General features: G+C 42.8%; 1 protein-coding gene across 2 annotated transcripts in view; it reads left to right on the top strand.

Annotated features, from left to right (window-relative positions):
• Window positions 1-9,490: 9,490 nt before the first annotated feature.
• The window catches only part of PKNOX1 (PBX/knotted 1 homeobox 1), a 37,180-nt gene continuing 21,082 nt past the window's right edge, over window positions 9,491-25,588 (top strand). The window contains exons 1-3 of one of the 2 annotated variants that reach the window (XM_064646997.1): window positions 9,491-9,613; window positions 20,503-20,583; window positions 24,357-24,458. In XM_064646997.1, the coding sequence (XP_064503067.1) occupies window positions 24,408-24,458 (51 nt within the window). In that variant the 5' untranslated portion in view covers window positions 9,491-9,613; window positions 20,503-20,583; window positions 24,357-24,407. Of the gene's footprint in view, window positions 9,614-20,451; window positions 20,584-24,356; window positions 24,459-25,588 lie in introns of those variants that run through there. The other variant, XM_064646996.1, reaches the window with a different exon arrangement.

Raw genomic sequence — 25,588 nt, 5'->3', positions numbered from 1 at the left:
GAGCAGCTCGTTTGCCAAGAGATTCTGGCAGTGGCTGTGGCTCTGATATTCCCATTGAAAAAAGTATTGTCAGCAGTGGAGGTGGTGATACAAAACTGAACTGGAGTATGAGAAAGGGGCAAGGCTGGGTCTAGGTACAACAGGAAAATGGGGGTTCTGAAGGCTTCCTTTTTTTTTTCCATGTTTAACTGTCTCAGTAGTGTCCTACCATTCTGTGGTCTGTTAGGGGAGCAGCCGGAATTTATAGTCACCACAGATTCTGGCTACATGCAACTTAGGTTATACTAATTGGGGGGGGGAAACACAAAACACCAAACCTTTGATAATTGAAAACTTTGCTCACAAGTTTTAAAGAGATAAAGGCAGCCCCAGTCCCTCCAAGGAGACAGGATTGAATCTCACTGTGCAAACGTGGTCTGTCACACAAACTATGCAGCAAGGGAGCTGTACTGCTGCCTATGGAGGCTGTGAAGTCAGGGAATACACTTACTTAGCAGCCAAAGGAATGCCAGCATCCTCTGGATGCACACAGAGGAAGGGGAAAAAAAAAAAATCCCCTGAGTGTTTTGTGATTGTTTTCCTGGGTCTGATTGAAGTAGAGAAAATAATGAAGATTGACAGCCAAAATAGCACACGTTTTGTACGTGGGATGTTGTACTGAGATAAACAAGCTGGGTTTGACACAGCTTTTCAATTCCTGTGCGACTGGAAAAGCAGAAACATGACCATTTTTAGAAGAGAACTGGAGAAGGCAGTGCAAAACAAAAGCACAATTTTGACTGGGTTCGGGGATAATAGTCAGAAAGGAGAATTGAGGGAAACAAACCCTGGAGGCAGCTGAACTGTAAATCTCTGCAATGGTGAGGGAGCAGAGAAGGAGTCACCTCTCGATGAAGAGCATATTTCATCACTGCCTTTTCTGTTGCTTTAAACTACTTATGGAGTGTAGAGGTTAGTTATGAAATGGACTTCAGTGCTGATCCTGCTCTCTATGAACAGCTACAAAGCCATAAGCAGTATTGTTTCTGGCACTGTTTGAAAGGTCTCTGCTGATTTCACAGTGTTCTGTCTGACCCTGATCAATGCCATATTTATGAAAGTAAATCTATCAAAATATACAGATTATTAGAAAAGATATACAATCCACACGAACTTAACTTACTAGATTTAAGAAAAAAGAAAAGGAAATTCCAGCCCTTACTGATGTGACTTATGCCTTACATGAGTAAAAGGGAGTGAGTTGTTAATAAGTCTCTTCTCCAGGGCTCAGAATCGCAGAATGGTTTGGGTTGGAAGGGACCTTAGAGACCATCCAGTTCCAACCCTCTGCCATGGGCAGGGACGCCTTCCACTAGACCAGGTTGCTCAAAGTCACGGGGATGGAGCATCCACAATTTCTCTGGGCAAAACTCCTTGGATAAGAGAGGAAAAAAGCCACCCAGCATGACTGCACTGGCTGTTGACTGGGGAAGTGAGCTGGGGCCGAGCTGTCCCCTCTCCCTAGTAAATGTGCTGCTGCTCACCAGACCAGAGTTACTTGTTCAATGTGGACAAGTCTTGACCAGGAGAGCAAGGTCTGCTGGAGAACCTCAGGAAGGTCCCATGGGTGGGAAGCAGTGTGTGCCAGTGGTGTTGGGCACACCAAGCAGTTCACCCTGCCTGTTAGATGCTCCGTGGGGAAGGTGGGTCTGTATCTCCAGGCGTTGCAGAGCTTTGGGAGAAAGCCCCTAGGGGTGTGCCATTGGGACACAAAGCATCTCTGTGCTGCTGATCCCCAGTCCAGGGCTGAATGGGCCAGTTTTCTCAGAGGAAGAAGCAGACCTTGGCAGGGATACAAGCCTGGATCCCAGAAGCAGCACTGCCTTGCTGGCAGAGTGTTCAGGCTCAAGCCAGTTTGCTTCCCAGTCCACCAACTAACCAGGGCACAGCATGAGGTTGGTATTTCTCCTACTGCTTCCAGATCCAAAGCTATTTCATGCAGAGCCAGTATGGGGATCTCTGTACCTTATTGCTCTGCAAGGTGCTGACAAAAGCCTTGCTTTCCTAAAATATTTTCTCAACAATGAATCTTAGAAAAATTGTTCAGAAAGACTCTTGTATCTCCTCTGTCTTATGAAGAAAGGCTGACTTAGGTAATATAAGCCACTGGCAGGTAGAAGGGCATTATAGAATTGCAATCTGTCAGTGGGTTAAAAAAAAAGAATAAAGGAATTAATGGAGGAGGAGTCTGCCAGTGGCTATGGAATATGATGGTCTGATTGCAACTTCTGATTTAGAAAGGTGCAAGGTGCGCCAGGGGAGGTTCAGGTTGGACATCAGGAAGAATTTCTTCATGGAAAGGGTTGTTAAGCATTGGAAGGGGCTGCCCAGGGAGGTGGTGGAGTCACCATCCCTGGAGGTGTTCAATAAATGCCTGGATGTGGCACTAAGTGCTGAGGTCAAGTTCACAAGGTGGGGATGAGTCAAAGGTTGGACTCGATGTTCTTGTAGGTCTTTTCCAACCTAAATGATTCTGTGACTTTGTAAACTATCAACCCCAGGAGCTCCTAAGATACACCAGAGGAGGGCTGAGGCAGTTGTGGTCACTCTTTCACAAAGCACTTAACTACCTGAAGGGAAGTTCTAGCCAGGTGGGGGTTGGTCTCTTCTCTCAGGCACTCAGCAATAGGACAAGGGGGTACGGGCTTAAGCTCCGCCAGGGGAAATTTAAGTTGGATATCAGGAGAAAATTCTTTACAGAGAATGGCATTGGAATGGGCTGCCCAGAGAGGTGGTGGATTCACCATCCCTGGAGATTTTTAAACGCAGATTGGACGTGGCACTGAGTGCCATGATCTAGTAAATGGACTGGATTTGGACCAAGGGTTGGACTCGATGATCTCGGAGGTCTTTTCCAACCCAATCGATTCTATGATTCTACTGGCTGCTGTTGGACTCAGGGCCGTGTGACCCACAGGTACATGTGGAGGAAAGGATTGCCCTGCACTTAAGAGCCGGGTGCCAACTTTGTCCATCTGATCTGTCAAGCGTGGATGTGGTATCCTTGTACTCAGATGACAACAGCCATTCTGTTGTGGAAGAGCCTGAAAGCATTAATGGGAATGCTGCCCCAAGCATAAACCATCAGCTGATCCGTAGCCTGGTCCAGATGCCTGGCTGCTCCAAAGAGGAAGGGCTTCGGCTAGATGTGGTGGTAGAAACGTGTGTCACCTCTGGAATGACAGTGTGGATGTGGGCCTGGAGGATATGGTGCAGTGAGGACCATCAGAGACAGGCTTGGCTACTTTCAGCCCAGGGGTGGGAGTGCACGGCAGTTACCACAAATCCCAACTTGGTGGAGACAAGGAGGGGGATGTTTGTGGAATGCTCCTGCCCTTGGCATTTCCTATTTGCTTTTAGCTCTGCACAGACATCTGTGTGGAGCTTAGCTTTTCTCTTGCTTTGTGCTGGAAGCTCAGGTGCCTGGCTAGACAGTTGCATTAGGCAGCAAAGCACCTAATCCTCACTGAAGGCCACCTAATCCTCTCAGCTTAATGGCCTGCTGCTCCTTCAGATAGTCCCTTCTTTATTTCTTCTCTATTTGCTCAGCAGTTTGAATCGTTTCCTCTTCCAACTGCAAAAGATCTGGCTTGGCTGGCCGGCCATTCTCATTCCCTGTTCCCAACACCTCTCGGTCCTTCTAGGCTCCAAAACGTAGAAACCCATAAAAGCAGCTGGAAGTAAGTGAGTAATGGAGAGGAAAGTCAGGTCTCTATAGGCTGAAGAAAGTGCTCTGTAGACCAGTGTTTGAGAACCTCTCATTAATGCTTCCTGGTTATTTTTTCTGCATTTCACTTTGCTGAATCCAAATCCTGCTCGAGCCGGTGGGAATTTTTCCACTGACTTCTGCAAGAGCTGGATCTAACCCCTGGTCTGAAAAGTAAAACTAGTCTCACTGGTTTTCTTTTATTTCAGTTGGTTTCACTTTCTGCTTCTCAACTCCCAGAATAACGTGAATGCATTCATAGTCCTCCATGGTGACATTCATTCAAAATATTCTCTTTTTATGTTTTTTCATAAAATAAGATGTGTATTAGCAATTCTACCGCTGTCCTTCTGGCTCTGTTTTTTGCCTCCCCCCTCCCCCAGTGAGGTGAACAAAAATTTCTTTTAATGCATTTCTTAAGAAACTTTGCAGTCAAACAATAGGATACTCTCAACTTTTGGCATCACTGAAAGCAGACAGTTTGCCCTCAGAAGGCAATCTGTTTATAAGTGTCTCAAGTGTCAAAAAGATACCTTGGGTGGCGAAAGATGTTTGTCCCAACACCACGGAACTCCTCGCACAGTTCCCAGGGCGAGGCATGGCACGTGGGGAGGTGACAGTGCATTTCTACATCACAGCTCGTTCTCCAGCCTTTAAGTGGAAGCTGTACTTTTACAATAAGCTCTTCTTCCTAAAATAGCAGTTTGTTCCAATTAACATCTCCGATAGCAGAAAGGGAGCAATGTAGAGTATGGTGCTACAGAACACCGAGAAGGGAACATTATCTTATTGAGCTCTGGGGGTTTATCCTCCAGATCACCGAAAATTCTTTCCAAGTAACGTGTTAAAATATTGGTAATGCAGTGACTCAACCATATAAACAGATGGAGTGAGTAGTGTGCAGCCAGTGATTCAGCTAATGTACAGCTCTGGAAAATTCAAATTTGATTTAAAATGAGGAGAAATATTGAATAAGACATTTATAATTTTTCCTTTTTTTTTTTTTTTTTTTGAAGGAGACTTTAAGTTTTTCTGCTGAATAGAGAGGGTGGAAAAACATAAGACAATAACAGCTCATCCAAAGGATGGCATCCTGATCCCTACACAGAAACTCCATGCAGTAGTGCTGCACTGCAGTGCCAGCTCTTGGTCTGAGCCCAAGTCCTGCTGTGGGACATGAGCTCTTAATTTCTCCAGAGGGAGTGTTCCCAGCTGAGTTACGCAGATCTCCATGATCTAGTTCAAGCAAAGCTTGACATTTATTTAGACTGAGTTAACTCATTAATTTCGGCTTTAAATTCTTAAAAGCTATATCCATTATAAAGTAAGTCACACATTTTTTTCCCAGGCTCCTCCTAGACCACGCAAAGTTGTGGCTGCAGATGTGAATGTGCTGTGCCTGCAAACAGGGTGCACTGAGGCTGCTCTTTGGAATGCTCTCCAAACAGCCAGAGGACATCAGAGCTGTTGACATATCTTACTACATCCTTTTTGCTCCCTTGGAGTGAGGAAAGGAGAAACTGGTTTTCTGCAGAGGCCTCCCATTGTCAGGAGATCAACACTCAAAAACTCACCTGATTTTTATGGAAATTTGGGGAAAACCCTGCTCTGTTTAGATTATTCCAGTCTTATCACTGCAATTACAATCTCTATTCCACGAGTTATGAGTACAGATTACTGCCACCTGTATGGAAGCTCATCCCTTCACCTCTATGCAAATATTTCCTTTGAAAACTTAATTATGAAAGAGTTGCAATTCACACAGTCAAGAGGCATAAGAAGAGATCATTTTCTGAACAGGTTAAGTGCATGTTAATGTTATATTATGCACGCAGTTGTAATATTCAGATCTTGAAAATGACTGAAGGATGTCAGACTAAGCTTAATTCCTCTAGCAGCTCTATGTAGGATACAGTTTTGCCCTCCAATACACCTACACAATCCTCCTGTCACTAAATTGCTACTGAAAGTGTGTTTCAGTGAACAGATTTGGGAGAGTGCCTGTCTCGTTTGGTGAGCTTAGTGTGTGCAAATATTTGGGCCAACTGTGAGGAATGCTCTTATATATTAGGGGCTGTTCTCAGTAACCAAGTGAGGTCCTGACCCTGCAAACATATCTGGGCATGCTTTAGGTAATGAGCTATATTTTATAAGCTTATTTAATACGTACAATGTAAAGAAGGTAACAGAAGTTGGAGAATCTGAGTGTTCTGTTATTTGCCTGAATATTACCAAACCTCATTTTTACGTACTTGTAACTTGCTATTACAAAATATTAAAATGGCATTTTGTTCACCTTGGAATGTGGCTTTTGCTTTTTTAGAAAGAAAAGCAGCCCTCTCACCACTGCATTGAAGTGAGTGCACCCATACCAATGGGAGTTCAGAGCATAAAACTCATCAGTTGTGTAATAATCCTTACAAGATGTGTAGTATGGAGAATTTCCTCACGAGTGCTGTCTTCCATCCTATAGGTTGGACTCTTGTTCTTTTGCAGAAGTGATGAGGGACAACACAGTTTGAACAATTAGAAACAGAGAAAGAAAAGGGCACCTGTCCTATCACTTTCTATTGGGAGTTTTTGTTGTTTGCCTTTGAACCACACATCAGTTACTTTATCATCCTTTTCCACTGCTGCTCCTGTTTTCCAAGTTGCCAGCTTCTCTCAAAACCCCTGTAATTTCTAGTGCCTTTCTTAAATCTTCATCTCCTGGAGCCATTTCAGCTGTGACATTTTAAAAATTTAAGCTTAGCTTTCCTGCCTGCAGAGGCTGTGTCAGAGACAACTGAAGACAAATTGAAAAGCAAGGACCTCTTGACAGCGGGTGGGGTCAGTTCTTTCAGCGAGCTGGAAGGCACGAGTTGGATCAAGAATGATTTTTAGATTACTTTCTTGTGGGAGTGAGGTTTATACAGTCATGTCATGTAGGTACAGGTATATTTGGGGTGTGTCCATCGGTTAATAACGTTTTAACCTAGTGGCTTACTCCAGACAGGATTAAAGCTGTCAGAATAGTTTAGTTTCATGAAAATAAGTTGTGGAGCAGGGAGGATGTGTCATGTACTCCCTGAATGATGGAAAGGCTGCAGCAGGAGCTTTTTAGGCAACAGCATCCGCTGTCTAAAGAGAGACCTTAAGTACATCTCAGCTTTGGAAGAGATTTCAGTTCAAGCTTGTACCTTAGACCCTAAAGTTAACAAACCATGAGGCACAGATGTGTGGGGAACCAGGCTTTCTTCATTCTGATCACACGCTTTAAGATCGAGGAAGTTAAAACATCTGTTGAGATCACAAAATGTGTAAGAGACTGAGGAGAGTAAAGGATGGAGTAACTTTAACTACAAAGGAGACCAGAAGATGGGATTACTGGGGTGAGGGGGAAACAGAGCAGATGAGGAATTCCTACACCTGTTGTGTGTGAGGGGGGAGCTGGGGAAGAGAAAGTGGCAGGCAGGAAGGGAAGGAAAAGCAATGGGAAGCAGGAGGAGAAAAGAAAATTCAAGTTAGGAAAAGCATCGAGAAAGGCTTTAAAGATCACTGGGAGAAGAGATGAAACAGAAACTAAATTAGTTTGAATTTAATTTGTACATTCTCAAAAGAAATCGGTGAACTCCTATCTAAAGAAGTGCAGGCGAGGCAGAAGAGAACAAAGGGGTTGCAGGGAGAATCAAATTTGAAGAAGAGGCAGGTCTGGGCATGGGAGCCAGTTAATTTTAAGCACTGTTTAGTGGATGTGTCACTCATGAATGTGTCAGGGATAATGGGAGCTGAAACTTGCGGCAGAAGATGCCAGCCTGGCCACAGGAACTCTATTAGAGGTGTTGTTACACGGCACAAGAGCGGAAACAGAGAAAGAGGCTCTTGTGAATGAGACAAACTAAGAGTTGGTTGTTTTGGGTTTTTTTTAATCTTGTTTATATAAATCATTCCCATTAACTTTGAGCCCTGATTCAGCCATCTGAGCACTCTGGATTAGCACAGTTCATTTCCATTCCCGCTCTCTCTGTACAGTTCCCTCTCTGTTGACAAGCCTGATGTCTGTGTGGTTCTGACTGTACGGGGGAAAAAAGGCTAGAAAAGGAACTCCTGTAAAGGCTCCAGGCAGTCTGAGGATGGAGCAACTGTTTTGTCAGTGGACAAATGGTGGCAGTGCGAACAGAGTGACCAGATTCCTGAAGCAACTGTGTTGGCTTGAGCAGGGTCTTGACACAGCAGTGATGTGCACAGCACTGAGGGCAGACCTGGCTTACAGGAACATTTAAGTAGCTGTTTCTATTGCCAAACTACTACCCAGATTTTTAAAAAGTGGCCTGGCCCAGGAAAGTGTTATATATTAAAAGAAAAAAACAGGTCACTTGCTACTGTAAAACCATCAGGAAGAGTGGCATTAACCATGAAAAAAGGTAGGGTATTCCCAGTTTACCGTGTACAAGATCAAGTAGATTCACAGTTGCTGTTGTGCAGAAGGGCTACAAAACATGAAACTAAGCCTGCTTTGGTTTTAAACTGAGCTTCCTAAGATGAGATTTGGTCTGTATGTGTCGGCTTCTTTGTCCCCTCCACAACCTCTGCCCTCAAGGACAGAAAGGGGTTGCGAAGATGATCTTTCAGAAGTCTTGGGAGTGAGGAACAAGGTGGAGACAACAGATCACCTGTGACACCACTGAAAGGCATTCAAGCCCTTTTGCACAGCAGAGAAACTTTTTAAATATCCCAACAGCAGAACTGCCAAGCCACAGGGCACCTGTCTGAAACCACATTCCTGCTGCTCTCCTGCCCCTTCCTTAGGAACAGCTTGGGGGAAAGGGGGAATGTTGAACAGTGGTAACTCAGGAGGGATGGAGCTGTGATAGCGGTGGTTTCTTCCAAGTGGATTTTTCAGTACAAGAAAAGTCATGTGTGCCCAGCAAGCAGCTTTATTGGGGAGCGTAGGAGGACCTAACCAGGACCTGATCCATGGGCTGGATACGGAGCAGGATCCTGAGGGATAGTGCAGGGTCTGCCCTCACTCAGACCGCGCAGTTCGGGGGTGTTTGGAGGAGCAGGGGGGCGCGGGTTCGGGGCTGGAAGGGTCCCAAGGCTCTGCCGGGCACTTTCACCCCACACCCGGCAGACGAGAACCTCCCCCCGACTTTCTGGGACAGCCTTTGCGGAGCCCCCACCGCGGCAGGTCCCGCACACTCGGCACTTCCTCGGGGCCGAATCTCCCGGGGGACACGCCACAAAGGCGAGGTGTCCCCCCACAAGGCGGGGTGACCCCCACAAGGCGGGGTGACCCCTACAAAGGCGGGGTGACCCCCACAAGGCGCGGCGACCCGCAGCCCCAACCAGGGAGGCAAAGCTCCCCACAAGGCGGGGTGACCCGCAGCCCCAACCAGCAAGGCAAGGGTCCCCCACAAGGCGGGGTGACCCGCAGGGAGGCAGGGAACTCTGCCGAGCCCGGGGAGTGCCCCCCTGAGGCGACCCCAGGGCGAGTAGAGGGGAAAGGCAGCGGGACCCCGCCATGGCGGCCGCCGCCTCTCCCTCATGGCGGAGCCACTTGGTACCTCCCTCCTCCCCCCCCGCCGCCAGCAATGGTTTCACCCGCTCCCCGCCTCACACAGGGGTGAGGAGGGGGCGTGGCTCCGATTTAACCCCGCCTCCTCATTAATATTCACGACCGCTAACCAACGCGGAGTGGGCGGTGCGCTCGAGCCCCCTCCCTTCCCCCCCCAGGCTCATGAATATGCATGAGGGCGCGGCGCGTCGTCGCGGGGCGGCGCGGGCGGCGATTGGGCGGGAGCGGCGGCGCGCGGTGACGCGCGCGGCGGCGGTGCGGGTCCCGATTGCTGCAGCCGCTTGTCAGTGTGACGAAGATTGGCACCCGAGGTAGGCGCTGTCACTCAAACCCCGCTCCAGCCCCGCCGTCCATCACGGCGCGCCCGCCGCCGCGCCCGCCGCACGGGCAGCCGCCAGAGCGGCTTCCCCGGAGGGGTGGAAAAAAAGCGGGGAGAGGGAGAGCGGCGGCGGCGGCGGCGGCGGAGGGGGGAGGGAGGGTGGGGGGGGAGGAGAAGGGAGAGAGAGGGAGAGACGGGGCTGCGCCGCCCGTAGCGGAACGGGGGGTTTTAAAGGGGCGGTGGCGGCGGGCGCGGGGAGGGGAAGGGAGGGAAGGAAGGAGACGGGGGGGGAGGAAGGCGGGGGTGTGTGTGGGGGGGGAAGCGGAGCGGGGAAGGTTCTGGAAAGGGCCGCGGTGCGCCCGTTGTGTCCCGGCGGGGGCGCGCGCGCGGGGAGGAGGGGAGGACGCGGGAGCGCGCGCGGGTCCGCGCGGAGGAGGAGGAAGAGCAGGAGGAGGAGGAGGAGGAGGAGAGGGGGCGATGGGATGGGGGGGTGAGGGAGGAGGAGGCGACGTGATGCTTAAAGGGGCAGCGCCGTGTTGGCCGCTCCTTGGAGGGGCTGGAGGGGGGGTGGCGATGGGAACGGGGGGCGCTCCGCGGTCCCCATCGCCGCCGCCGCCCATCGCCGCCGCCCCGGGCCCCACCGGGCCGGACCGGGGGCTCCGACCGCGGCAGCTGCTTCCTTCCTTCCCTCCTCCTTCCCTCCTCCCTCTCTTTCTCCCTCCCTCCTTCTCTTCCTCCTTCCCTCTCTCCTCCTCTCCCTCTCTCTCCATCCCTCCCTCCCTCCACACCTGCGCTGCCGCGGGAGGAGGTTGAAGGGGATGCAGGAGGTGCCCCAGCCCCCGATTTTGGGGATGCTCCCCCTCGTCCCCGATTCATAGAAAGCGGAGCCTGCTCGCGGCGGTGCTGGTTTCTCCCCCTGTTTTTATCCCGTTTTCGGTGTGACCCCGCTGTCTCCCGGCTCGGTTATGGGCAGGCAGCCCCTTGACACCCGGGCGGGGGTTCCCGGGTGTTTACGCGGCCGCGATTAGGAGCTGAGATTTGACACTGCCCAGAGGCCCCGGGTTGCGATGTGTGTAAACAACAATAAATCAAGCGCTGGTTTTGTCCTGAAGTATCGCCTCAATTAGCCACATGTCCCGGGTCTCCATGGAGTAGTCCATGGCTTTCCCTCATTCCCGCCACGGCAGTCTGTCAATTAACAATATAACCATATAAGTACTTAACACATCTGTGTGATATTTCTCTGTGTAGCTTGTTGTTGTGGGTTTTTTAAAAAAAATATTAAACATTTTCTTTTTTTCTTAAATGGTGACATATAGTGTAATTTTAGAGACACAGTCACAGTATTTTTAATTTTTTTTTAAATAGTTTTGTGTCCCTTTTTGCAGTTATGTCTTAAGTAAATGATGAGTGTGATTTTGGGAGGGAGAATCACAGAATGGCTTGAGTTGGAAGGGACCTTAAAGATCATGCAGTTCCAACCCCTTGCCATGGACACCTTCCACTAGACCAGGTTCCTCTAAGCCCCCGTCCATCCCAACATTCCAGGGATGGGGCATCAACAACTTCTCTTGGCAACCTGTGCCAGTGCCTCACATCCTCACAGTAAACAATTTTATCCTAATATGAGACTCTAGATCTGGTATGACACCCTTAAAAATTTTTTTGTGCCTTACAATGAATTACATTTTTAAATTTTATTTTTTTTTCACATGAACTTACAAGCAGCCCAGGCAAGACTAATTTTTTTCCTTACCCCTCTTTGGAATATGATTTGTGCATTCCATTAAACACATCTCAAGAATAGGGAGCATGGGCAATATGTCCTGGATGTTGGAAAACACTTGGGCCAGGATCCTGTGGGGAATAGCAGAAGGGTGTACATAATTTTCAACGTGTGCTAAATGTCTCATTTAATTGCTTTTTGGTTTTTTAAAGCTAACGGTTTCTTTCTTAGTTTTTACAAAAAAAACATGCACAAAGTTTCTGATTTTATTCTTGAGAGTGCTGTGCACAAAGTTTCACCAGTGTAGATTGTTTGATGAGGGAAATCGTAGCAACTGAAGCTTAAGAGATCCACACATCTTGCTATTCTCTGTCCTGTGGATACACTCACAGGTTGTTCCCTTTCCTCTGTGGCATATAATCTGTTTATGATCTGCCTGTGCTTATGGGGTTATATCCCTTTAGTTACATGTGTGGTTAAAGTGAGATGGCTTCTGCAGCTGGATGGAGTCCTGGTTAGTCCCTGTCAGTGCACCTGTGAATTTTATGGATTACACTGAACAAGGAAACAAATTGTTGTGATTGTATCAGAAATCCTTCGGTGTATTTCCAGACCGTGTCACTGCTACAGTATCAAGCAACAGCAAATGCATTTGAAGTCCTTTTTCCGTCAGATAAAATTGCAGAGTTACCCTTTTCTGAGGATAACTCACAGAATCGTTACATTCAAGTTTTCATAAGTTTCTGAGGAAAAAGCCCCCGAAATATTTCACATATTCAAAATAAGTAATTCTGGTGGTGTTCTTCATGTATGTTCTATCTTCAGTTTACTTTACAAACTGTATGGTATATTTTTAGTGCTGACTGTTACCCCTTGACGTATTTTCTTGCCATCTTGTGATTAAAGTATCCCCAGGAAAACTTCAGTGTAGGTTTCACTGTGTCTTCTTAAGGTAATCTCCCGTTAAGTGGTGAAAGGCAGAGCTCAGTGTGCTTCAGTCACAGGGAAGTGTAGGGGCTGTTGGCACTGCACTGATATTTTGGAGACCTCATATCATTTCTCATTGATCTCCCGAGTGGGTTTGGGCCATGCTTTTTTTTTTTTTAATCTGTGCTTGAGTATCCTCTACATAAATTCAGTATTAATACCTGTCTCATGTAAGAAGTGGGTCCTGTTATCATGTAGTTAATGTCCTTTGCTGGACTGAAATTTTTCTCGTTACTATATTTCCTGTGTGCTGATAGGAAAACTGAGGATTCTTCAAATTTCGTGTATGTTGTTGTTGGAGTTGGTTGGGATTTTATTTTGTGTTTGTAAATTCCACTTTGGCATGTAAAAAGTCAGTCTGATATTAAGTAATTTACAGCCTTGATTTGCACTCTTAATCTCAATACAATTCTAAATATTTGGGTTATATAAAATGACATTTTAAAACTGAGTCCTTGCAGCCTTCCATTAGTAGGACTGAAAGGAGTTTAGAATGAATGAAATATATGTTTAAATTTATTTTACATACTTTGGTCTCATAAAATAGATATGTCTTCTAGAAGCTGTACTTTCTTCTTCAGAATTTTGCTTTCCTATTATATTTCTCTGATACCTTTCTCTGTGCTGTAAATGCAATACTCTAATAAAGCCCTGATAATTCTAATTGCTACCACAGCAAGTTTGGAAGTGTTTAGGAGCAGTTCAATTTCCTGGAAAGGAGTAACTCTTTGGTGTTATTAAGCCCTGTGTTAGTGGCCAAGGATGAATGATCCACAGAACCACTGCTGTGGTGGTGGAACTGCCTGTTCTAATGACCCTGTTAATGTCCTGAATGAAGCAACTCAAATTGTATTTCAGAATATTATGTTGTGGTCTGGGAGCCAAATGTTGCCTCTGCAAAACTGGCACATATGTGAAAGCTTACAGTAAAGCAGATTAATATTTTTATTTTGGTGTAACTAAGACTGAATTCATTTTTTTTTTTTTGGTGTGTTAAATTTAAAATTCTACAAATGTTACTTCTCTCTCAGCAGCAGCTGGTTACTTTAGTCTCACTTGATAAAGAGTCTGTAGGTTTAAAAATGAGAATTCTCTGGGGGGGGTTATTTTACCACAGCTCAGTGCTGTACAAAATGTAAAGCAACTTACTGCTCTTCCAAGCAAGAGGATTCCAAGAGCAAGGAGAAAAAGCTGCTGATAGAGTTCTTTCATTTGCTTACTTGGTGCCAGATGTTACCGAAATATTTTACCCAGACCATTATAGATCTCCCCAAGGTAACTGAGCGCTGAAATATTCGCTCTTGTAGCAGGTTCTTCACTTTGTTCACTTGGATTGTTTCATGCCAGAACTGTGGGACACGGGATTCATCAAGTGGAACTGGGGGTGGGATAGGAAATAAAATAGTGGCACCGCAGATCTGGAGACGCAAATTTTGTTGTTATGGAGCAGTGCCACGTTTTTATGAAGTTGGTGAGGGGCAGTAACTTGGTTGCCCTGCCAGCAGCATGGGGATACCACATCATGTGTGTCACTGAAGGGGAAATTTCAGTGTTAGAATGGAAATAAAGCTTAGCTCTTCTTGTCATCACATGGTTGGTTATCGTCCTTCGTAGGAACACACTGTTCGGGTTTTAATATGGCAGCTGCTCCAGGCCATGGTGTTCCCATTGTTTTCCACACAGGTGTATAAAAGGTATTTGCTGTTAAACCTGAAGGCCATTCAAGTAAACAGAGAGTCAGAAGGTGATATTCAAAAATGGGAGCTGACTGTGATAATCACAGACTGTCCCTTGGCCCAGCTCTGCCCAGGGGGCCGCAACTGTCTCTTCTGCAGCTCGCAGGAAATTCAGGCAAAAAGTAGGACAATATGGCAGATTACTGCTAGTGTAATAAAAGAGGGATCCATTTTTTAAAACTAACACATTCCAATTTATATTTTATTGGTGAGCTTTTGGAATTGCCTGTGGTTTTTTCCTTGAGGACTGAAGAAGCTAGGAAATGTGGCTCTACTTCACATCCTGCTTGGCTTTCTTCAAATCACATAGCAAACAAAACAAAGGGAAAAGGATATTAGCATGCTTACTGAAAAATGAAGTCCAAGCCTTTTATATTCAAAGGAAACAGAGGCAATTACAGAACAAAAATTGGAGCTTTTTACATGTCTAACGTGCCTGGAGAAGAGGGGAATGAAAATGTGAGTGCTCTGTTGTTTGTTCTTTGTAACTAAAGAACCTGAACTTCCAGGTCAGTCTATAATCACCTAATTTGCGTGTTCTAACCCATTTTTGTGTGTTCTAGGCCATGATAGTAGCAATACCAAAAGTAAGATTACCTGGTTATTTTTTATTGTTATTTTGAGGTGTTGTTTTCAATGGCTTATTTCTTTGTCATGCTGAAATGTGCCATGATGAATATGTTTGAGCAGGGTTATTCCAGCAAGTTTAAATGACTCAGCACCTTGAAAATGACTTTAAGAGAAAGTAAATATGTTAATTTAAAGGAAAGGGGGATGCTTCTTACTTAAGAGCATATCAGCAGTTGAGTTCTGCAATTTGGCATTGGAGACAGAGAAGGTCAGCATTCACATGGAGCATATGGCTGTTCCTTGAGAAACTTCAACAAATCATAAGCTCTTGGAAAACCTGGTTGATGTATGTTACTGGACAAAGATTTATTAACTAAATTATCTGAATATTCCATGTAACATGAGTGTTTTCCTGTCTGTTGGTCCTTGCATGTCCCTTGACTGTGCAGTCATCCTCTGGACCAAGTGGGTAACATGATGTGTCCCACAGCAGTAGAGGATGGATAAATTTAATCCTAATAGTCTTTCTTTACCTGTGCTTCTCCCCCAACCCCAGAACACTTAGGCAGCAGTCCTGCTCCTGGTGGGAAGAGGGCTGATGTTTGAGGAGAGGTGGGAAACAGAGTGGGGTAGGAAAGGAAGGATTTTTATTTAATCACCATTTTGAAAAGAAAATAACAGTTTATTTTAGGGCCTAAACTTAGTAGCAAAACGAAGTTGTTCAGGTTTTACCAAATGTTAGAGTCAAAACAGGGATGGTTCTGGAAAAGTTAGTGGTGGATTGGAACTGGATTTGACAGAGGGTTGCTGGACTAGGATTTGATGTGGCTCAGTTTATTCACTGGTCCAAGTCAGTGCTTGATTCATTAATGGGGTTGTTATTCCTGAAATCATAAAGGACATAAAAATGAAATAGTTGATAATGCAACATCTTGATCTTGATGAAGTGTTTAAATGCCAAAAATGCATAGAGGGGATTTTCTTACCCATTCAATATCCAAAGTCCATTTTAAATGCAGTTATTATTTAAATAAAACTCCTCTTCATCCTTCAACTGTACTTCAGTAGTGTTAGGAATTCAGTCTTTTACAGAACGAGTATTTGGAAACTTTTATGATTTTATAATAAAAATGTTGGAAAGCACAACATATGTTTACATAAACTGCTAACATTGTAAAGTATTCAATAGCAATAAAGGCAGTGAGACTGGTGGTTATTCTGTGTCTTCTTCATGAAACCACAAAATATAAACACAAAACAAGATTAACTTCAGTCATAGTTTATTGGGTGCTGATGCAAATCATGATTAAAATAGGATTTCCTGTTGCTTTGACTTAATTTGTCTGGCAGGATATGGTTCTATGAATGTCTCCAAAAGCAGGAGATTCACTGCAAGCTTATGTGGATATTCCAAAGGCTTCAATGGCAAAGGGATGAAATTGTGTCTAGTATATAAGCAACCTTGTTGTTTATCCATGTGTGGAATGCCAGGGAGATATGGAGGGTGGAGTTCTCTCTCTTTTTCTTTTTTTTTTTCTTTTTTCTTAATGGAATTTTTTTGAAAAAGTAATTAAATATCATTAAGTAAGACAGTTGCACCAGGATCAGTTCCAGCTGTGGAACTGCTGATACACGTCCTCTGGTATGTGAGAGGTGTTCATAGTCTTTGTAGTGCCACCCTCTCTAGGCACTGTGTTCTTGATTTTTGTGTCCAAAATGTTATGACAGCACATTGGGTAAAAGCCAAGCGGGAAAAATTCCTGCTCTGTCATGTTACAAGAAATATGTGTGAGGATTCATGATGTGAATGTGAGGATTCACACGCTGGAACCATGAAAAGTCCTTTAGTTTGCAGTGTTAAGAAGACAGAAAGAAAGGAATCTTTGCTTACTATGTGAATATTGGTGATGGATGAGGGAGTGATGGGAAATATTTTTGCTCCCTCATACCCTAATCCCTCAGGAGTCTTGGAGCGATTAAAGGAGGTTTTGTTTCCCCCGACTTTTGTTTTTCTCTTGCCAAAATTGCTGCTTAGTCCCCATAATTCCTTACTTTATGGAGCTAATAAAGCAGGGTCAAGTTACAGTGTGAATTGGGCAGGGGAAACTGAGATGGTGCAGGAAGTTTCTTGAATTTGAGAATCTTTTGATAGTCAGAAGAATGAGGTTTTTCATTTTGGAGGAGGTAGGAGAGCAACCTGAGGATTTCCTCCTGTAATGCCAAGAGCTACCTGGGGGCAGGATACCTGGGATACTGAGGTGACATTATTTTGTGACTGGATTGAGTAGGATTCCTCATCTTTCTTGTCTCTGTTGTTAAGAAGTGCTGTGGTAAATTGGTGATGACATGAACCAGGAACATAAACCATGATTATGCACCACTTCCCAAGAAATATGTCAGTGTGCACACAAAGGGTGTGTGCAGAATTAGGAGCTGGAGTTCCTCACAAGACCCAGATGTCCTTAATTTTACTTCTGTTGTTGTGCCTTGAGAAATTTATATGATCTATGCATCCTTAATATCCATTTTATCAGTTAACTGTATGTTCAATTTTAGCTTATAAAGTGGCATGTTTCGTAATACTTTTTTTTTTGTATTTGGTTCCTGCAAGTAGGAGAATTTCCTGATTTAAATATACCAAAAGCAGAGTTTACAAAAAGAGTGAATTGCTAAAGGAACACAAGTCTTTTAATGAGGTAGTTTGTTGTTTGTCATGCTGTGTGACATTGTGTGGTGATGCTTGGAAGGTGGTCTGTGATATGAACATTTTGTGTGGCTTGTTAAGTTATGAAATGGGATATGAAAAGAGGATGCTATGAAAGATTAATGAGACAACAGAGCAGTATATATAGTGTTGGAGAGATCTTACTGAATGAAATCAGTGCTATGTAGTATGTATATTCAAAATCCTACATGCTAAGAAAGGTTGGTGGTAGCTTTTAGTGTAACCTGTATCTCTGCAGAAATTCAAGTTTAGTTGTGGATTTTAATTTATTTTTAGTTTTCGGTTTCCTAAAGTGTAATATGCATTCAGTTTTTTAATGTAATCTCATATTCATTAAGATTAACATATAAATAACTCTATTGCACCACCAAACAATAAAGGGAAAAAAGTGACACAAAGTAAATCTCATTTTACTGCAGCCAAAAATTGGTTTTGTGGCTTTTTAGGGCTTGACTCCCAGGGCAATTGACAGCATAGCTGTTGTATAATAACTATGTAGCTGTATCTGTGTGATGGAACTCCCTCAGGCTGGTATTATGTTCCTGAACAGGAACATCATCTTTCTTAAAAGTATAATATTCTAAATAATGACTGTACTTTGTAAGTACATAAGACAGAGGAAATGGAAGCCACCTTGCTGCTGAACGAGGAGAACATTCTCATTGAGCACAGCTTTAATAAACTTGTCTGCATCAACTTCATATTGATTTGTTTGTCTTAATTTCACTGAATGACTCTTTGTGGGCAGGTTGATGGAGATCGATAGCTACTGCAGCAAAGGTGGAATGAATCCTGGGTGGCATGTTGTCATCTGTACTCTGCTTACTTCTTCATTATTATTATTTGAATCTATAAAAATACAAATGTATCTGGATCTTGATGTCTGCTAATATGTGTACGTGTGAATGTACACACAGGTCTTTGCTTCTTCCTGGCTGACGTGCGAAGTGAGGGAATGATGGAAGAGAGGGTTCTTGGATGATTGACTGGGCAAGTTCATATTTTGCTTTGTGGTAGAAACCTCAATGGTGATTCCCTTTCTAAGAGACAAAGCAAGTTGCCCTTTGTTTTGGTTTCATAGTTAAGTTAAAGCTCTTCAGCAAGAGGAATAGAAGGAAAACACAAATTGGCAAGAGCAATTCCTGTTTTAGGCTCCACAGTGCCTTGGTGTTGTCTCCATCCTTTCACAGGTGTATCTGCTCCCTGTTCTTGCCCCCACTGAGATTAGCAAGAAGACATAGAGTGCAAACTCAGATCTCTCTTGTCTGGTATGTTTTAGGGTAGACAGTAGTTTTAAATGCTGTCAAGTGTCTCTTGGAAGAGGGCAAGATGACTGCAGTGTCCCCTGGCTCCTTCTCAGCCACACCTTTCCCTCTGCAGCATCTTTCACTGGACCTGTGTTTCTTTAGCACCTCTTTCTTCCTGCCCTCCATATCTCATAAGCTGTCTAGAAACTTGCCTATTTCCTGAGTTTCAGCTGAGGGCTTTGCAGGCAGGAGCTACTTCTTCATGCATTAAGTATTTTTGACTGACCAGAAGTGGCAGCAGTGGCACCACTGGTTCATTGCTGCAGTTGTTTCTGAATGAAGGGAACAGGTTTTTCAGATTTGCAGTAATTCTCCTTTATGTCTGAGACAAGGAATAGATATTTTATCTAATTATCCCAGTTTATCTGGCAGTGACCTACATTTTGAAGATAATATGAATAGTGAGAAGTCCTCTATTTGAAAGTAGACCAGTAAATTGAGGTGGGTGAAAATGGATACCAAAATTATACAAAATACATGGTATGTGAAGAAGGGGGAATAAGAGGGTTACAGTCTTCTCAGAACAGAACTGAGAAGCTGCAAAAATGGGAGAAGCCCATTCTTTGACAGTTTAAGGAAAAGTGGTAAGAACTTTTCATGTCTCATCTGCTCCTTGAGTCTTCAAGACCAGGTGTATGTATCACTTTGGACTGAAACTCCTTCTAGCTCAGTGTTTAATCTCTTACCAACGGCTGAAATTTATACTGCCTTAGAACCTCTCAGAGTGTCTTCCCTGCTCTGTTTAGAACAAAGTTTCATGAACCAGAGTTGGCATCTAGATTGTGCCTAGGCCCTTAGAATTTTGCTTTTCTATGAACTTGTCTAAAAACCAACACATGCATAAATTTTGGTTCTCAGATCCAAATACCAACTTCCTCTCACTTTCAAAAATGTTGGAGTTACTTTCACTCCAGTTCTCATGCAGTTGTGGACTTTGTTCAAAATCTGAGCTGTGTGTTTTAGCCATCATATCATTTCAGGTGGCCTCTGTGCAACCTCGGTGCCTGGAAATTCCCCTGAGATGGTTTTTTGATGCTTTTCAGCAGTTGTGTTTTCTAAATATGTTTTCACAGTCTTTGCTACATTGCTTTCACAATCATTACTGCTTTTTTTAAAGTAGCTTCAATGTATCAAACAGGTGCTATTAAATACAATACGAGTCATTTTAAGTGGTAATTTTTTTAAAGCTTTTTAAAACTGCTGCATAATCCTGCAGCAGGACCTGTGTTCCCAGAACACAGGAGCCTAACAATGGCCCATTCCTATCATCTATTAGTTTTTATCATGTAGTAGATTACTTGATCATGCTTTGATTTTGCCATGGAATGTATTCAAATGATTATGAAGGAACTTTAAATGTGGGGGGAAAAGGTCTTTCACCTCTTTTGGTTTCGTGCTTAATTTTCACAACACTGGTGAGTTATTCCTGTCTGCATTTCGTAGTTTTATTTTTGGGATGTGCCTTGTCTAGTCATAGCAGACAGACACTGAGCCATAGAGTAAAATATGAAGGTTGAACAGTGAGTGAGTTATTAGTCCACATGGAGCCTTCTGTTAGAGGTGTCAGCAAACACAAAGGTAAATATGGAGAATGAATGTAATAAGATGAGGGAAAGTGCAGATAATAGCATGGGATACGGGTGTGATTAGAGGTTATTAACAATGCAAAAAAAAATTTGCAAAACATGCAAAAAAAAAATCCTGTCAGTTCATTTCAATTGGTGAGGGAACCACATAATAAACCAGAATTTTTTTTAAATCACATTCAGTCTTAGAAAAGTTTGTTCTGTGTTGTTTTCTTCTTCTGATTATTTTTCTCTTGGTTTTTAGGTTTCTGCCCTCAACGTTGTACGTGAGTGGCATCTCTGCTGGAACAAGATCATGTCTTCTTCAACCCATTGAAGGAAAGGGGTGAGCAGCTTTCTCACAGACAATATTTTATCTCATTTAGAAAACAGTGTGCCCTGGAAGCAAATACCATCATGTATTGTGTTGAAAAGTGAAGCCAGTTCTAGATGCTTTTCATGTGTCAAACAGACTTGCTATTCTGACTTTTGTTTCTTTTTAGCTCTGTATGTGAATGTAAGGATTTATGTTATGTAGCAAGTGACAGGACTAAAGTTAAATAAGAATGAACAAAAGAGCCATGGTGAATCTGCCAGTCATCCAGTTCTCTCTGAAGGACTTCAAAGGAACATGTATGAGGGAAAATTAGAAGGAATGATTACTTGTTAACCAGTCTGGTGGGTAGTTTCTTCACATCCCTAAGAGGGTTAGTGGTTAGTTTATAGCCTGAAGCATAACTATTTATATCTCTTACAAACATCTGCTTTAGCTTGTATATGTTAAAAAACGATACCACTGAACTCCAACAGCTTACTTGCACCTTATGTTAACGTTACTGGGTGGTCCCTTTGCTCTTAATTACAAAGGAGTAAGTAGAGCAAGTGAGGAGTGATGTATGTTAAGTGATCACTTTGTGTGCCTGTTTCAGCTCACCTTTAATCTCTTCTCCTTGGATATTCAGCTTGCATAGAGTCTCCACATTTCTAATTATGATTACTCCATTTAGCTTCCTCCCTGCTTTACATTTTACTTCTAATTGTAGTAAAGGCCTGCTTTTTTCCCCCCTTTGCTTTGTAGAACACAATGCTTCTGTGAACTCCTTTCGCCACAGATATTGGTGGAGTCTCTAATTGCAGTTCATGCATCAGCTCCCAGTTACATGACCTTAAGTGTTTCCTTGGGTTTTCCACACGCTTTGCTTTCAAAATAAATAGAATGGGAGTTAGTTCTGTTCTGTGTGAAGCAGACTGGCAGACTCACCCTCGGGTTGTTTTTGGTATTTGTAACTCTCTGACTGTAACACAAAGGCACAGCTTTCCTTCTACCCCCGATTCCTTTCACAAAGAATAATTGGCATTTTGAAAGCTAAGTTGTCCAGCAGTCATATGTTCTTAGGTTCACCTCAGATACCCAATACTATATGGCCTAAGGTATAGCTGTGCTGGTTAAAGATGGTCTTGCTGTGAGTTGAAAATCAACACCCTTTAGCCAGAAATTACCACACGAGCAGGTCAGCCAAGAGCAGGGGTTGTGTGAGTGCACAGCAACGTGCCTGGGACAAAGTCAGCTGGTTTCCATCATAGCCACCTTTAACACAGGGCTGGACTGGCCTGCCTGACTTGATGTAAAAAAAGGATCAGAAACTGCTCACGTGCTCTGTGAGCTCCGTGGTGGAGCTGTGGAAGTAATTAGCTCTGGCAGGGTGGCACTGATAAACATCTGGGAGCGATGCCGGCATCGCTGTCTGCAGAGTGAACATCTGCTGGGGCTGTGTCTGCTAACGAGAGCTGGGTGCTGTATCTGAAATTAGCTTATAAAAGCCAAATGTGTAAATACCTTTTCAGTCACTTTTCTTAAAGTTTAGCATAGTTTGTTTCTTACCGCTTCTGGGTAATGAGGAGATGTTTCTTTTTAGTGAACCAAAGTAATTCCTCGGTTAATTGCCTCAATTTAAGTGTGTGATTAGCTCAATTTGTTCTTCTTGATTTGCTGTAGTTGTCTTCACTAAATCTCATCAGTTCCTATCTTGCCTAATAGCTTAATCTTTTTCTGCTGTAATTATAAGTCAGAGGGGAAGCTCTTATGGGAAATAAAGGATATACCCATGTAGAATTCTTTCCAGTATTTCCCCTGGGACAAAATAGGGAAAAAGTCCTTCTAGATGAAGTAATCTATGGATCTAGCTCAAAGCTGTGCACCTCCTTTCTTCTTTGGTGTGTCCTGAGGGCCTTCCAGATGTGGAACATCTCTTCCTTATGAAAATCTGGAGGGAAGGGTTGGTCCAGCTTGTCTTGTTCTCCAAAAATTCTTGCCATGCCCTATTGTCTTTACAGGTTTACATATCTTTGTTGCTTTCCTCTCCAGTTAGTTCTTTCTGCCACCAGTATGATCTCACATCCCTGTGAGCTCTAAGACATTCTTCCTCTTCTACAACTGTTTCACCTTCTATTTCCTCACTTCTGACCAGGAACTTCATCTTTCTCCCACAGCCAAACAATCTATTTAACAGTGCTTTATGATGAACTTCTTCAGGTTTAGAACTATTAAATAGTGTTTACTCTATTTGTTGACAATTTCAGTTGTTCTACTTTTATTTTGAGGGTAGTCTGGTCTGTACTTTGGATGTCACAGTCAGAAATTACGTGTGCCTTTTGAGGAGGAAGAAAAGCAGCATTTTCTATGTGCTTCTTCACTCTATAAATACAGAGACCTTGCCTTGGCTGTAAGCTGCCATCTATGAAATAAAATAAATGTTTAAACTCTGCTTGCAGGATGATGTTTTAGAATGTGTCCCCTCAAAGTATTTTGAAAGGTATCTCACTTTGCTGTTGTGGCAAATGCTGATTTAACTTCTAACACCAAATGATTATAACTATAAACGAAATTTTAAAATCTGAAGTACTTCTTTCAGTGAGTGCATTTCTGTTGTTGCCTTTTTATTTTTAATTTTGGTGGGGAAATCAGTAATATTTTAGGAGTTTCAAAGAAAGAGATACTGATATTTTGTAGACAGATATAACCTATTTTGCAAAGGTAGTCGTGTTTACATCATCCTGGTGAACTTCTCTGGTCTCTGAAGTTGTTTAAAAAGTTTTAAAATTGCATCAATGCTTAGGAATCACACTTTGAGTAGAACTTGATGCAAAGTAAGGCTTGAGGTTTGTCCTGAGGAGTTTGGTTTGTCTCTGTGCCTGAAACTGTTAACAGAGAAGGGAATCTTGAAATTTGTTCTGTGTTTCCAAAATGAAACACTTACTTGAGACTATTATAAACTGTAGGGGAAAATATCCAGAAATGTAAAAATTGCTCTTAAAAATGGTCCTGTACCATAGTAGTATGCAATGCTGAAGGAAAGATTTAAAAATAGTTGAAAAATTTGTGGGGATTGAACACATTACAAAGAAAAAAGTTCTGTTCAGCTCTTAAACTGCTGAATCTTCTAAAACTTAGTTCTTCAATACTGGCATAAGTGAAGGAGAGCAGAAAACCTGGACTTAATACCTGGATGTAATCTTTTTCAAGACATGAGCTCTGACTTCTTTTTTAATATAGATTTTTTTTTTTATAGTAGCTAAACATTAGGACTCCTACATGTCGAAAATTGAATTCTGTGGTAATAGCTAATGGTAATAGCTTAATGAGTTATGTGATTTCAGTTGTAATGGCTACAAATCTGACAAGAAAATGAACTGTAAATTAGTAATCTGATGGGTACACTCTATCTGGTGGTGGTGCTTTGCTAGTTTATTTTTTTTTTAATTACCAGGTGTCTGACTTAAAAATATTTAACTCATCTGGGCACCAAACTCCAGCTAATGCCTAGAGGGAATAACATACACTATTTACTTGTGTTGAAGTCCTATTTTAATTAATGTTTCCCAAAGTATCAGATGTCTCTGAAAACGAGATTTCAGAACTCCTTGGTCTCTTCTGAAACTTTATAATCAAGTTGTTGTTCAAATATGCATGTAGTTTTCATTGTCAATAAACTCAGTGATTTCTTTGGGGAGAGATGTGCATAAATCTTATTTTTTTCCTTTATTTTTTCTTCTTGTCACTTTTTAGAACTGGATTTTAAGTGGTCACTTTTGTAACTTTTTTTTTTTTTCCTTCTAAAGAATATTTGTTCACACTTATGATGATTTGACATAATTAACGTTTTATTAACCATGATGGCAACACAGACATTAAGTATAGACAACTATCAAGATGGACAACAGGTAGGTGTGGTTCTTTTTCTCTATGAACTAAGTACAGTTAGCAAGAGGAAAAAAGTAGTGACTTTGTCCTTAATGGCTACTTTGGCACTGTTTAATTATCTGTTCTTATTTGTAAAGCAAGATATTTAAAAAATGGCAGCTTATCACTTTAATTCTTGGGTACTTATTAAAGGTTTAACTAATTTTTGCATGGTTTTTACTTAACTTCTGGAAGAATGGTTAGGTAAGGGGTTTTGCTCTGTATCTACTCTGTATTATTGGTGTGCTGTAATGATCCCATTTCTAGGAAAATCAAAGGGGTATCCATAATATTTTGTGTATATGGTACTTCAGTGTTCCTGTGTCTGAAGTTACAACAGATAGAAGATGTCCACACAGTCACAGACTTGTTGGTCTTCAGCAACTGAAGGAAAAATTTAGTTATCTAGAATTATATGCTACTTTGACTGCATTTAAATTGGTGGAATTATGCTTCGGGTTGAAAACTGGTTATATACTTAAATTCATTTTAATGAGGTTATGGCTTAGAATTGATAACTGAAAAGCTGCTCAGTCAGAGTCCAGTTTCTTATTTGAGTTAGCAAACAGCTGGAATAATGAAACACGCTGGGATATGTTGCTTTTTTGTACAACAGGCTGTACATTGCAACAATTTGAAATAGCCGGATTAAAATACTGTTGACTGGAGACAAGTCATGCCTAAAGGCCTGTACTCTGAAGATGCATTTTTAGGTTACTCTGTATCAGCCCTAAGCAGCAGATACAAGTACTTCTGTCAGCAGATGGCAACAATGGGGAACAGTCAGAAGAAAAAGAGGAATTTTTCCCGTCTCTTAGGAAATGTTTATCTGAACAGAGTCTGGGATTATTGGGGTTTTTTTTTTGTTGTTTGTTTCTTTCACTGCAGTTCTAATTTCTCTCTCTTCTCTCACCTGCTTTATATATCTTTGGCTTTATTCCCCCACCAAGTAGATGCTATCCTGTGGCACATCAGTGAAAGTAAAATCTGATTTTTTTTTTTCTTAATAACAGATTGGGAGAGAGCTTCTTCTGTCTTATTTGTTCTTTATTTCAAGCTCTCAGTGTCCAGGTAATTTGGGTGCCTGCTGTTTTTGTAGTTTGGAAATGGC

This window comes from Pseudopipra pipra, chromosome 2 (genome assembly GCF_036250125.1).
Source record: "Pseudopipra pipra isolate bDixPip1 chromosome 2, bDixPip1.hap1, whole genome shotgun sequence".
NCBI classification, from domain to species: domain Eukaryota; kingdom Metazoa; phylum Chordata; class Aves; order Passeriformes; family Pipridae; genus Pseudopipra; species Pseudopipra pipra.
This window is presented reverse-complemented; position numbering and strand designations above follow the sequence as displayed.